At 39.9% G+C, this 14,624-nt stretch overlaps 1 protein-coding gene across 1 annotated transcript in view; it reads left to right on the top strand.

Moving 5' to 3' along the window:
* Window positions 1-13,514, top strand: part of slc47a1 (solute carrier family 47 member 1) — a 23,967-nt gene extending 10,453 nt beyond the window's left edge. Inside the window, exons 3-17 of the mRNA XM_005751050.2 lie at window positions 2,872-2,940; window positions 3,061-3,209; window positions 3,568-3,610; window positions 3,860-3,904; window positions 5,781-5,878; window positions 6,441-6,538; window positions 6,628-6,741; window positions 7,725-7,792; window positions 7,893-8,001; window positions 8,096-8,171; window positions 8,256-8,325; window positions 8,455-8,587; window positions 10,941-11,035; window positions 12,358-12,462; window positions 12,555-13,514. Of these exons, the coding sequence (XP_005751107.1) occupies window positions 2,872-2,940; window positions 3,061-3,209; window positions 3,568-3,610; window positions 3,860-3,904; window positions 5,781-5,878; window positions 6,441-6,538; window positions 6,628-6,741; window positions 7,725-7,792; window positions 7,893-8,001; window positions 8,096-8,171; window positions 8,256-8,325; window positions 8,455-8,587; window positions 10,941-11,035; window positions 12,358-12,462; window positions 12,555-12,920 (1,638 nt within the window). The 3' untranslated portion in view covers window positions 12,921-13,514. The remainder of the gene's footprint in view (window positions 1-2,871; window positions 2,941-3,060; window positions 3,210-3,567; window positions 3,611-3,859; window positions 3,905-5,780; window positions 5,879-6,440; window positions 6,539-6,627; window positions 6,742-7,724; window positions 7,793-7,892; window positions 8,002-8,095; window positions 8,172-8,255; window positions 8,326-8,454; window positions 8,588-10,940; window positions 11,036-12,357; window positions 12,463-12,554) is intronic.
* The last annotated feature ends 1,110 nt before the right edge of the window (window positions 13,515-14,624 follow it).

The raw sequence follows: 14,624 nt of genomic DNA, 5'->3' as shown, positions 1-14,624 counted from the left end.
ACCCAAACACCTTGTATGTAATGTAAATGCGTGGGGGGAGGTACAGTATGAGGTCATTGAAAATTAGTTTGGATTTGTGTTCTTCACAGAAAATAAGCCAAAGCCAATGAATTTCAGGTTGAAAAAATAATGAATTGTTTAATTTTTCTTTTGAAAAAAACTGAAAATGGGTCTCACAGACCAGAACACCATACAAGGGTTAAAACACAACTGAATGAAATATTTAGAAAATTCAAACTTCTACTAAGCACTGGTTAATATCAACTAATGAATCATGTACATTCTCTTAGGAGGGGCTGTCGCCTGTACTCTAACTGAAAAACAACGTTGTCAAGGAAACAAGCACAATAGCATACCAAATCTAGTTATTATCAAAAACAAAATCTCATGCGTTTATGAATTTTAAGAATACTGTAAAATATTAGATTGATCTTATTAAAAAAGTGTTTTAAAGTCGACTAACTGCGCTACAAAAACAAAACCCCAGTAGGTCATGTCACTGTCCGAGGTGCTGAAGCGGCAAGGAGATGGGCAAAGAGTAACCAGCCAAGAAAAATATCTACTTACTCACCTGTCCTTGCAGAAGAAGGACTTTGCCTTATCCTTCATTGTAGCTCCAGCTCTCGTGTAACAGAGGATGCCTTTATCAAGTGGACAGGAGACAGGTGTTTCCTTTCTAGCTTTTCGTGCAGGAACAAGTTGTTATCTGGTCCAAAGCAGAAGCAAAACTCAATCATCCACCTCAGTGATAGTGCTGTCCTTTCAGCTCAAATGCTAAAGCTTGTTGAACTTGCTTCGATGAATTAATGAATACTTCCTTGTATTCTCAGGGATGTCAAACTCATTTTACATCATAGGCCAAATACACCACACTTTGATTTTAAGTAGGTCAAACCAGTGACGCTGCACTTTCTTTCAGTGTAAAGACATTTAACTATACATTTAATCCCTGAGATATCCTAATGTAAGAAAAAGAAGTGCAATTTCAACAGTATGTGTCAGTTTTCCTACATAACAGAGAAATGCTGGTGTAGTAAATGAAAGCACAAATTTTTGGATTGAAATTGAAAAAAACAAATGTGTAAAGTTACAGAGAAAGTTCAGGCAGCTTATTGCCCAGGCTGTCCTATAATTATAAAACAGAAAGTTCATAGAAAATATTTAAATGTAGAACCACTGTAAAAACTACAGTATACTCTTAAAAAACAGAATCTTTTCTGTCATTTATTTGCTTATCTTCTACTGAATTACTTTGGTGTAGCATGAATGGCAGTAGAGGAGGTCTTTCTCAGTAAGAAATTTTTAAATATTATGTAAAGATAGTTAAAAGTACAAAATCTATAACCTCTAGCTGTCCAGTGGGCCGGATTGGAGCCTGTAATTATGTTTGAGACTTGTGGTTTAGTGTTTAAAAGTGAATGAACTGTAGTTGCTCCATCATATCTTTGATATGGTGTTAGCCACTTTAACAGCTCTGAAATGGCCCTACACATTTCTCAATATGCCAGGAATGTAGTCGTTAATGCTAAGTGTTCTGTTAGCATTATTTTTAACTTGGTAAAAGTTTACACTACCTGCATAGTAGTCCACCTCCTGCACGGCATGCCTGCTTCTGGCCTGCTATCCCTCTCCTTCACTCGATTATACTGTACCTTGCTGATTGCAACTTGATCCATCCTTGATCCTGCAACATTTCAGTCGGAGCTCCTGTTTATAAATGACTTCCAGACTCCAGACTGGGTGTGCAAGCATCCAGGTAGCTGCCTGACCGGTACAACAAGAGGCAAGTCCGGTTTAGCTTAGTGCTTGAAAGTTTCCATCTAAAAATGACAGACATTATTTTTGCTTTTTCATTTGATCAGTAAGAAAGTTTTTAAGCTCTGAGCATATACTCCGAAAACGGTCCAGTGCTCTGTGTTTGCTGAATCACCCTACATCTTTGTGAGGAGCAAATCAAGTTGCACTAACCTCAGTGATGGATGTTTATAATAATAATAATAATAATAATAATGGATTGCATTTATATAGCGCTTTTCGGGGCCCTCAAAGCGCTTTACAATTTCACTACTCATTCACTCTCACACACTGGTGGAGGCAAGCTACAGTTGTAGCCACAGCTGCCCTGGGGCAAACTGACAGAGGCGAGGCTGCCATATTGCACCACCGGGGCCTGTGGCCATCACCAGTAGGCGGCAGGTGAAGTGTCTTGCCCAAAGACACAATGACCGAGACTGTCCGAGCCGGGGCTCGAACCGGCAACCTTCCGGTTACAAGACGAACTGCCAACTCTTTGAGCCACGATTCGCCCCTATTGTTTTTATATTGTGAGTCTGTCTCTCTCTCTTTCTGTGTTCGTATGTGTCACCATTTTAAAATAGTGGGAACAGCTCTTGGGTGCTTTTCAGTACCTTTCCAGGTGTTTTCTGTCTGTGGACCAATTTGTCCACTCAGTAGCTTCACAATCATTTAAGACTACTGTATAATGTAAGTAAGCTCAAAGTGAAGTCTGTGTTTGAAGACGGGTGTTGCCAGAATGGATGGTGTGACTCCATCTCAAGATCTGGTCTCATTTTATATTTTATGCTGCTTTGTGGCATAAAATATACAAAGGAATGGAGTACATGACACATTTCAGTTTGATGCAACATTAACCCAACTTTCATCTTGGTGTGCAAAACTGCCTCTCTTTGACTTGATACGTATTTTGATTGTCAAAGGTTGAAGTGTAATACATTTTTAATTTAAGAATAATTTGAAGGTGACAGCAACCCATGATCTTAAATTTATTTATAATACAACTTCAAGTTTTGGACATAATGAATGTATGAACTGTTTACTAAAGTGTGGCTTTTTTTATTCTTCACCTCTCAGACCGTTAATTCGACCACAGTTGCAACAGGCCATGGCCTTGCCTTGGCTTGTGATACACTCATCTCTCAGGTGAGCAAACCACACTGTGCGTGTGTATTATTGTTGCAGCGGTTTTATCCATGGGAAGGTTTTAATTTCACTATGATGGAGTCAAATCCAGTTCCCATTAGCATTGTTTGTGTTTTGCAGACTTTTGGCAGTAAAAACATGAAACGTGTTGGTGTGATTCTTCAAAGGAGTTCACTGATCCTGCTGGCGTTTTGCCTGCCATGTTGGGCTATTATCATGAACTCTTACAGCCTACTGATCCTCATGCACCAAGAGGAAGAGGTGGCGAGGTAAAATCATGGTTTTTAAAGCTGATGTAGCATCTTTGAATATATAACTGGAAAAAAAGGAATACAAATCTATATTTTTAGTTCTGTTGTTGGCATTTTTATCAGCAGTACTAATACTATTCTGTGCTTAGAAAACTTCAGCTTTATATGTGTTTTCAGAGTTTCTGAGTAAATTTGTATGAGATTAAATTAAATTTGATTTCAAGGGACTACGATTGAAAACTGATTTAATGTGAAGACAGTGCTGATGCACTTTCCCACAATGAATGAATTTACAGATGCACTTTTTGCAAACTTGAATGATTGTCTTTATGTTTGCTTCACTAAATGAATATCATTTTGTTTGCTTCCCTTTCAGAATTGCCCAGATATATGTGATGGCATTTCTACCAGCTGTTCCAGTGAGTTTAATGAACTGAGACTGAGACTTAGTTCACTTACTTCCTAACCTTGACTGAGATTATTAGTTATTGTGTACTTATCAGCTGCAGTGTTTCAACATCTGCATTTAGTAACACACATGCAGCAGTTTAGTAAGCGCACTAGTATTGAGTTGTTTAACCCTCATGTTTGAGAATTATTACTGCCAATTTAATTTAGTAAAAAACAAACAAACAACTAAATTCATGTTGTCTTTCTTTCTGCTACAGGCTATGTTTCTGTACCAGCTGCAGGTTGCCTACCTGCAAAACCAGGTAGGTTCATGAGATGAAACAAGTATGCTACTGGTGTGTAGGAGTCAGACACCTTCCAGGGGAAACTAAAACAGAAAGGTCATGTTGTTATGTTGTTAAGTGTGGTATCTACGAAGGAGATATCCTCCTTCTCCTTTTACTAAGAAGTACAGCAAGCACTTGAAGAGGTATACCAGGAGAATAAACCAGAGGTTGCAGACCACAGCAACCTCTCTGAACAGGGGCCAATAACCATCATAGTGCAAACATCCAAGAATGAATCTCCAGTCTGAATAACTGGCAGCACAAATAAATCAGCTGCGAATGAACAAGAGACACCCGTAATGGCTAACTGAAGGCCAGACAGTCCTGATTCCCAAGGATCCCCAAAAGGGACCAATCCCATCCAACTACCGGCCAATAACCTGCCTCAGTACCAAATGGAAGCTCCTGTCAGCCATCATAGCCACGAAGATGAACAGGCATCTTCGTGTTAGAAAAAAAAGGTAGGATTATTATTATTGCACATTTACCAAGATATTGCGCAGGAAATTGTCAATAGCAAAAACAGAATGACTGTATGGGAGAGGTCTGCTTGCACGTGCATACCCACGTCCACACACACCCACCCTCCCATGCACATGTACACACACTCAAGGTTACCATAAGTAAACAAAGGGGAAGACTGCAGAAGTGTGTCAGTGTGGTGTCAGTGTTCTGGTGCATTGAGACTTCTGTCAGCCCACGGGAAGAAGCTGATCTTTAGTCTGTTGGTGTTGCATCTGATGGATCTGAACCTTTCTCCAGAGGGCATGATGTTAAATAGGTGGTGGTTAGGATGGAAGTGGTCTTTTAAAATTGCCCAGGCCCTGGAGCGACATCTAGAGCTGGCAATGCACTCCAGGGAGGGGAGTGGACAACCGATTACCTTCTCTGCAATTCTGGTGACATTTTGGAGTCTCTTCTTATCAGCTGTTGTTCAACCAGCGTACCACATGGCGATGGCGTGCACCAGCACACTCTCAATTGTGGCTCAGTAGGACACTAGTAGGTCAGTCTGCAGCTGGTTCCATCTCAGAATCCTCAAGAAATGGAGGTGCTGCTGGGCTTTCCACCATGATGTACAGCAACAAGATCGGAGTGTCATTCGGACTGGAGAAGTGTAGTCGGATGGAAACAAAGAGAGGGAAAGTAGTTAGAACCGAGGGGTTGGAACTACCAGAAGGGAACACCACATCTTCCTGAGAAGAACTTGAGACAATGTGGATCGTGAAAGTTTCCGTGGTCCCAGTGATTGCCGGAGCACTTGGTGCAGGGACTCAAGCTAGGCAAGTGGCTCCAGCAGTTCCCAGTAACAACATCTGAGATTGGTGTGTAGAAGAGTGCAGAACAGCACTCCAGCTCCCAGGCCTCTGCTAGAGGACCCGAGCTTGAAAAATAAAGACTGCCCACAGGAGCAAGAGGGGAATAATATATAAATATTCAGATATTTATATGTATATTTGTATATACCCACACTATCAGCTAATGTTAGCACAATATTATATATAACATCGTAAAGCGCCCTTTTAAGGTTCAGACTTGTGATTTTCTGTGACAGAAATGTAATCATGCACATACTATGAAATTTTTTTGAAATCCTATATTGTCCCCCTTTTGTCTAGTTCAACTGTCAGGTCTATTTTTTTTTTTTTAGCACCAAATACATCATAAGCAGCTAATGTGCAGTTTCAGTGAGATAATGTCTTATTCTAGTTTCCACCAGTGTGCTACACTTACCTGAATTTGTCTTTGGGAAAATAGTAAAGTAATTTAAGTAAATAAATACTCTTGCTGAAGGAATGGTGGCTCTGCATACTGGATTGCTAATCATGTCTTTTAAAAAAAAATCTTTCAGGGGATCATATTGCCACAGATGTACACAGCGGGAATAGCGAATGTTTTAAACTTGGGCTTCAACTACGTCTTGATCTTCACCCTCAATTTGGGCATCCTGTAAGTGTGTCACACTGCCTCATTTTGCCTTTTCATTTTTTATGTACTTTTTGATGGTGGAATAACAGATACAATCTATGAATAAAACAGAAAAAAGCCCTCTGTCACTGCCATGTTCACTACACTGTTGTCCAAAGAGGGGACTGAGAGGAGAAGAAAATTTGTTTTCTGTTAAATGTGAGTCAGCAGTGCACTGATGTTTATTATTTTTGAAATTTATTTAAGTGAGGGGGGCAGTGTAGGGCAAAGGAAGAAGAAAGTTCTCTGACAGGAGTTATTCCAGCTGGAAAAACATTTGATTCATCAGGCAGATGACTCAACCCAGGCCTCAGTCTGGGCCCTGTTTCTCCTATCCCTCACATTTACCAAGCACTCACTCCTACTAATTGTGAAAAGTCTTTCCTCAGCTCATGAGAAACCTAGTGTGCCAAACCACAGTCTTTCTGTTAGTTTTTTGGTCCATGCCTCCTCAGCGTATTCCTGTGTTTGTTAATGTTGTTTGTTAGTGGTCATTCCTCTGGCAACCACTGGTATAAATACGTTTTATCATCTGTGTTTTCAGTGGATCAGCAATCGCTAACAGCCTCGCTCAGATCACCCTCTGCCTGCTGCTGTACGGCTACATCAGAATAAGGAAGCTCCATCAGAAGACATGGGGAGGTGAGTGCTACACATGAATAACACAAAGTGAATGATACAGCTTTTCAGACATTAGTTTTACTGAATTGAATTTTCTGTAAACTTTACAGGTTGGTCCACTGAATGTCTGCAGGAATGGGGCTCTTACATGAAGCTGGCTGTTCCAAGTTTACTTATGGTCTACTTTGAATGGTGGCTCTGGGAGATTGGCAGTTTTCTCGCTGGTCAGTGCTATTTGCCAGACAAACAAACATGCACGTAAACGGCCGATTACACACACTCATTTTACACTTATTTTCTTGAGAAGAAAACAAAAATCAAGCTATTTTTTTTCCTTTTAACCTAGCAGTTATCACTATGACAGAACATCTCTGCTGTGCACAAGTCACAAAAATACAGTGATCATGTCTCAAAAACCCAGATTCAGACTTCCAGGGTTTCATATGGAACAAATCTAAAGAAAGAGTGCATAATCTTGCTGGTTTAGGCTAACTTGTTATAACTGGTTTCTAGGAAAAAGATTTATCTATCATTAGCAGCATATCATTAACTGTGTGATAACTTGACCTTGATATTACTGTTGGTGCTTCTGGTTGTTTTTGTTCTTCTATTAATCCAATATTACACTATGCAGCATAGATTAGAATTAGGGTGACTGAACAGAGATGAGCATGCTCATGCTGGAGGTGAGCAGAGTTGGGGAGGAGTGCATATGCAATACTGATAGATCTACATGTAAAGGAAGCAAAGGGTTAAATATGATAAAATAGTAAATTCTGATGAAGGGGTTATGTTTCAGTGATTTAATAATAACGATTAAATCTTAAACCTTTCTCAAAAATGCACCAAAATGTTTACCAGGGTTGTCTTAATCTTTCTGTAAACAAAAATCTATACTCTAATCAGTGGCCTGATATTTCCGGCTAGAATCTGTTCAGTATCAGCGATATTGTAAATTATTACAGTCGAAATGCTGTTAAAATATATTTACTACTTTGCAATTCTCCCATCTTCTTTGAGGTTATCTCCCCAGATAATGTCCTGGTTTTCACTTTTTTTTTTGCAAAAAAATCATCTTGGAAAATGGAAAAGTTTAATTCACAAGATCTTACCTCACTGTAAAATCTTTGTCTCAAAAGTTTGTGTAAAAATGTCGCATTTGTGCACAGCAGCAAAACCTTTCATGAATCTCTCTAAATCATCTCAGGTTTACTTGGTGAGGTGGATCTTGCTGCTCAGCATGTCCTGAATGAAATAGGAACCATTGCATACATGGTACGGATCAGCCATTTACTTAGTTGAACACAGTCATCTTATTATTTAACAGCACTTCTGCAATTTGGGAAAAATGCTTACTCTGGTCTGGACCTTGTAGATTCCTTTAGGTATCCATGCAGCTGCTTGTGTGCGTGTTGGGAATGCTCTGGGGGCCGGGGACACCACCAGAGCTTTGCTCACCTGCAAAGTGACCCTATTTCTGTCGGGTATTAGGATATTTAAACATTTCTTTGAAAATTCAAACATATGTAATACATGATAAAATAAGGACACATGGACTTATATGCATTTTCTCTATAGGAACGCTTGCTGTTTGCCAGGGTATTGGTTTTGCAAGCTGTAAGTCAGTTGTTGCCTTCATATTTACCTCTGATGTGTGAGTATTACAGCAACACACACATTCAAGCCTGTAAAATATTATCATAACACTGTTTTAATGCTCTTTTTCTGCTCTCTGCAGTGAAATTGTGGCGACCGTGTCTGAAAACCTCACAGTGCACATTTTTGTACAGTTCTTTGATTCACTTCTGGTATGCCTTTACACAACAAAAAACGATGTTCTCATTTCACTTTACAAAGACTAATTCCGAGAGCTGGTTGTCTGCTTGATCAAATCAAACCCTCAACTTTGTTTCCTTTTATTCTGTGTTCCATTTCAGTGTGTCTGCTCAGGAATTCTTGTAGGATCTGGGATGCAGAAAATTGCTGCCATCTCCAACCTGTTGGGTTACTACCTCATCGGCCTGCCAGTAGGAATAGCTTTGATGTTTTATGCCAACCTGAGGATATTAGGTAATACTTTTATTCTATTGTAGGCATCTTTCTACAGACAAGCTATAAGTTGCTGTAGTGGTGCACACGTTTTCACTTTTGCCTCACAGCAAGAAGGTTTGGTATTCATAGCTCTTTTTTTTTTTTTTTTTACAAGTTTGCATGTTCCCTCTTTGCCTGTGAGGGCTTTCGGCTGCCACAGCCTAAAATCTTTCATGTTAGGTCAAGGGTGTAGGTGTGGATGTGACTGTTAGCCCTGTGTTAGCCAGGGTGTACTCAAGCCCCTTTAACAAAGTCACCTGGGATAAGGTGCAGACTCCTGGTGACTGTAGTTGGATAAATGATTAAGAAAATAGATGGGTGGACTGATAAGTCAAAATCAAAGGACTCAACGGCATAACATGAAAAACAGTTTTGAAATAGGCTTCAAAGCCCCGAGATGCAGTCTTTACTTCAGGCAAGAGACAGTCAGGTGCACTCAGGAAGTTGGTCAGAACAGGCAAACCAAGTCTGACAGGGAAGAGCAAGGACAAAAACCAGGATACCAGGTAGGTTCAGACTCACAGATAGAGCTTCATGGAGAAGAAAAGGCAGGAATTCTCAATGCAAAGATAATTTGGCACAGAGACAAGGAACACAAATTACACAGTGGAGAATGCACAATTTGACAGAGGTCATATGACATTAGGGTGAGACAAGTAATAAAACAGCCGATAACAATGTCTGATACCAAGATTTATCACCAGTGGCACTTAAGCCGGCACATAAGAGCCTGTAGGCAGCAACACTGGGTTTCTAAATGTAACTACATGTAACTGGATTTCAATTATTTACGATTAGTTTTGCAGTCTGATCATTTTTAATACTAAGATATCCCATTACCCACAATGCACTTCAGCTGCTGTTGATTTAGGATTTAGTTGTATAACCCAGCCTTTAGTATCAGTCTGATAAAGAGCCAGCTATAGGTCACACTCTTCACCTCAACAGCTGTTTTGTAACATTTTCCACAAGAGCTGAAAAACCTTGATGTGTAAAACTGGATGGATATAGATATGATTAACTTTCAAAAAATATTATTAATTATTTATGTTTCTTTTTTTTAATCCAAGCTGATTAAATTAAATTCTCATTCACTTAAAAACAGTTGCACACAACACACAATTAAATATTATACAGTATTGTGCAAATTTCTCATTTCTTAATTTTTGCTTTCCAGGAGTGAGACTTGTAATTTTAAAGTGTTCTTAAACACATCTGATCAAAATTAATGGAATTATGAACGCAAAAAAAATGCCATCAGATTATGATTCACAGTGCAGTGCCATCTTGCCAGCAGCTTAATTTTTCAACACGACAATGATCCCAAACACTCTGACAATGCAGTAAAAGGATATCTGGACAGAAAAGTACACAGTGAAGCACTATCAGCCCGCAATATTATTAAAGCAGTGTGGGACTCATGACTTTTGCACAGTATTGTAAATAAATCTGATTATCCTAATGTACATCAGGGATGTGAACTTTTAATCAAGTGTGTCTGTTTGTGTACACTAACACTTTTTCACTTTTTTGTGCAGTCTGTAGGATTTTTAAAATTTTTGAAGGAGACTTTTTTTGACCCCAAAAAGTTGATTCTGTTCATCTGGACATAGTGTTTTCAGTGGGAGAAACATTTTGTCACTCAACCAAGTGACTTCTTCAGTCTCAGCTGACTGCAGGTTTCCCCAACCTTATAAACAGTACCTTTGCATACTGACTGAAACTAGCACCACTGAGTGAACAATGGGCTGTGAGGTCAGTTCCTGGATTCTTATTATGCAAATTGTCATGACCATTAATCAAAGACACTCTTGGCACTCCTGCAATGATGAGGATGTACGCATCCTGGACAGGGAGGAACGCTGGTTTGAGCGCAGAGTCAAGGAGGCCATTTACGTGAAAAGGGAAAGACCATCTCTGAATCGAGGAGGGGGCCTAAGGGTACATTTTTCACCATCTTACAACGCTGTGATTGCAGCCATTCCCCAACTCTCTGTGAATGGTACTCATGGCCATTGATCAGTGGTCTTTGATCAATTGGCTTTCATAGTGGTTGTCACAAAAATAAAATAAAACAATTCAAGTACCATGGGATTGCAAAGATAGTTGGAAATTCTGTACACAGGCACAGCATCCGAACATGGAAGCACAGTCTAGGTGTGCTGTCTCTACTTTATACGAGCATATGGACTCATAGTCTACAGCTGTGAATAAGCAGAGTCGACTGTCAGCTTGGCTGTGTCTTTAAAGACCATTGGTATAAGCAGTTTGATAGCTTGATAGCTAGACTATTTCTTGATGTGTTTGTTTGAATTTCTGTTCCTCCTTTCAGGTTTGTGGCTGGGCCTACTTGTATGCCTTTCCCTCGAGACAGTTTTATTTCTGGTTCTGATCTTTAAAATTAACTGGAAAAAAGTCACTCAGAAGGTAAGATGCTCATATCTTTCTCTAAAAGCATAGATATTGTTTCGATCTTCCAAAAAAAAGTATGAATGTAACAGGTGACATTTCTGAGTTAAATCTTTGGAGGTCTGTCAGTAAGTTTTTTATCTGTATATCGTTATTTTAGTTTTATTCTTAGAACTTTTTCTTTTCTTTGTTTAGCTTTAATTTTTTTCTTACTTTCAAAAAAATAGATAAGACATAAAAGACAATATGTACTCTCACACATCCCACATACTAATACATTTAATTATTTGTGTATAAGCTTGCCACAGTGGACTGAGCGGATTCAAGCGCAGACAGGGAGAAAGGTGCAAAAGGTTTATTTACAACAAACCGGGTGACTATATACAAGTACTGAGGGGAGGAAAGCAGAAGGGCAGCCACAGGGAATGGTGAGGGAAATTCCACACACGCTCCTCTTCTGCCACGCCACTCAACACACTCCTCTTCTCTTCTCTCCATGCTTGTAATTAACACTCACACTCAGGTAGTCCAGGGACGCGAAATAAGGATGGAACCAGGGAATCTAGGTACGGAGACAGATGAGAGAATCAACACCAGGAAAGATACGCAGGAAACACTGGAGATCATTTTACAGCTGGGCAACGCTAACGATAGTCGTTTAACGTTCCAGCGACAAGAAACTCCGAGCCACCATCTTGAACGGTGGCTGGGAGAGGCAGGAATAATGAGACACAGGTGAGCAGTCGCTTGCAGGTGTTTTGGCTCACCACACATTGAGCTCCGCCCAGGCGAGCGAGACAGAAGAGAGAGCGAGCTAGGGAGAAAACAACAAACAACAACAAATACCTGTAGCCTGTTTGAGCCGGCTAGGGAGACAAACCTGCCACATAGCAAGCAGAGTAAAGATCTTAATGCCCGGTTGTGCCAAACACATTTGTTTGTCAAGAGTAGCTCTATAAACTCTATATAATCTCCTTGTTTTTGTCAGTTTCTTTTTATTTACATTTTTTGTTTTTTTTATTATTATTTTGTTACTTATAACATGTATGTAACTTTGTAATTTTAACATGTTGTCGCCTCTTGGCCAGGACTCCCTTGAAAAAGAGGTTTTTAATCTCAATGGGACTTTTCCTGGTAAAATAAAGGTTAATAATAATTATTATTCATATTATTGTATAACGCTGCCAGAGCTGACAGGTGAGTAGTAATGTGTTTGAAAACAGCAGGAAGAAAGCAGAGGACTATATCTGTTTTTAGATTGTGGTTTACTTTTGTGGATTTATACCCAAGAGTTACCAGATTTTTATTTGCTTCCTGAACCTCGCTCTGACATGTTTTAGGCTCAACTGCGAGCTGGGAAGAAGTTATTGGTAGGACCTGGACACCTTCCTGGTACAGGGCTCAATGAAGCGATGCTGCTGGATGGTCCTGTCTGCCCAGACTCAGTAAGTCTTTCAACACAGCGTGTTTTTTGTATCTTGTCATATCATAATGGAGCCACTCACACATCCATTAACTGCATCTTTGCACTGTGAAGGCCCAGTCGGATGGTGGAGAAGCTCCAAAAACAGATGGCTACAGTCCTGTCAACACCCTGGATCAGGAGATGAAAGCTGCTCAAGAGCCAGGCATCATCAATACTAATGCAACACCATCTGAGAGGGACACTGAACATAACGAAACCACCAAACCCAAAGTGGTGCTTTCTACAACACAGCTGATTTTCCGTCGGGGAACCGCCTTACTGGTTTCGCTTCTTATTTTGATTATAGGTGTTGCTTGTCATATTGCTTTCCCTGTACCAGAGGAGAGTGCACAGAGCAAGGCCAACTTTACTCTGAACTGGGCCAATGACTCCACTCCCACGCCACTGGCTCCTCTGAACTTTACACCACACTTCTGAGATATTTTTAACTTCCAAATATTGACTTGTCATGGCTGCATATAGTAAGTGTTAAATTCCTTCCTAGTTGCACATCTTCTCATAAACCAGGGGTCTTATTTTCTAAAACTGGTGCTACCTTGTGTAGAGAGAAAAAAACCCCGTCTCAGTGCTGCACTGCTGAGCAAATCCACAGAAAGCTGGAAGCAATATCAAATGAGAGGGAATCTGGCAGGATTAAGAAAGGTCTTGTTACAAAGATTGTGTTTTAACCAGCTCAGAGCTGAGATTTCTTAACTGGAGCAACAAGGTAGGTTACAAATCCTCACAGGAAAATCATGTGGGCATCAAGCAACAGATGTTTTCCCACAGATAGCTTTTTGTTTTTCAACCTGTTCTTGACTTAATTTACATGTTGCACTGTGAGGTGTATATCGCAGCTTACTGACCTCAAATCATTCTCTCATTTTTTTAACTTGAAGATTGACTGTAAATATGTGATGCTAAATTTGACATGTCTGTAAGTGAAATATCATCGTCACATAGTCTTTTACTGTTGCTCTGGCTCTGTTTATTTTCAGGACAGAAGTGAATAATAAATAATAAGCTATGTGTCACTGGAATACATCACAGCCTCTAGTCTGAACTCTTTTTTTCTTTACAAACAAAACACGAAGACTCATATACTAATATGCAAAAGAACCATAGTTCCTTCTGTTATAGATGCTCTACTAATAACTGCAAAGTGACTATCATCACATGAAAAACAGTGTGGAAATAAATCCTTTAAATAATACACTATATTGCCAAAAGTATTTACTCACCCATTCAAATGATTGAATTCTTGTGATACAATCACTTTCATGGCCACAGATGTATAACATCAAGCACCTAGGCATGCAGACTGCTTCTACAAACATTTGTGAAAGAATGGGTCACTCTCAGGAGTTCAATGAATTCCAGCGCGGTACCATTATAGGATGCCACTTGTGCAACATGTCCAGTTGTAAAAATATTCAGTCACCAACAGCTGACTGTTGGTTATAATATCACCAACAGCTGATATTATAACAAAGGGTCAATGATTGGGAACAGCAACTCAGTCATGTAAAATCACAGACCCGGGCCAGTGGATACTGAAGCGCAGAGGTCTTTCTGCAGAGTCAATCCAAACTTCCTGTGGCCTTCAGGGTAGCTCAAAAACAGTGTGTAGAAAGCTTAATGGAATGGGTTTCCATGGCCGAGCAGCTGCATCCAAGCCCTACATCACCAAGTGTAATGCAAAACGTCAGATGGACTTATATAAAGCACACTGCTACTGGACTGGAGTGATGAAATACACTTCTCTTTCTGGCATTTCAATGAGTCTGGGTTTGGCAGTTTGCCAGGAGGACAGTACTTTTTTGACTGCATTGTGCCAAGTGTGAATTTTGGTGGAGGGAGGATTATAGTGTTGGGTTGTGTTTCAAGAGTTGGGCTCTGCCCTTCATTTCCAGAGAGAGGAATTCTGAATGAAAAACAGTTTTTACCACCAAGCCATATGACACCTCAACCACAACACTTAAACACACACAACACACAGGACGCACTCAGAAGCTACCTTGCAGCTTCACAAGTACTCTGTTTAATCTGCACTGGTCACTTTATTGTTATTGATATTTATATTTAAAAAGTGCAATACTGTAATTTTCTGCTGCTCATTCCTGTGCAATATCCCATCTGCCC

The sequence above is a fragment of the Pundamilia nyererei genome, unplaced genomic scaffold, assembly GCF_000239375.1.
Source record: "Pundamilia nyererei isolate P.nyererei 1_Seehausen unplaced genomic scaffold, PunNye1.0 scaffold00297, whole genome shotgun sequence".
Classification (NCBI taxonomy): Eukaryota; Metazoa; Chordata; class Actinopteri; order Cichliformes; family Cichlidae; genus Pundamilia; species Pundamilia nyererei.
Note: the sequence above shows the minus strand (reverse complement) of the source record. Positions and strands in the feature narration are given on the sequence as shown.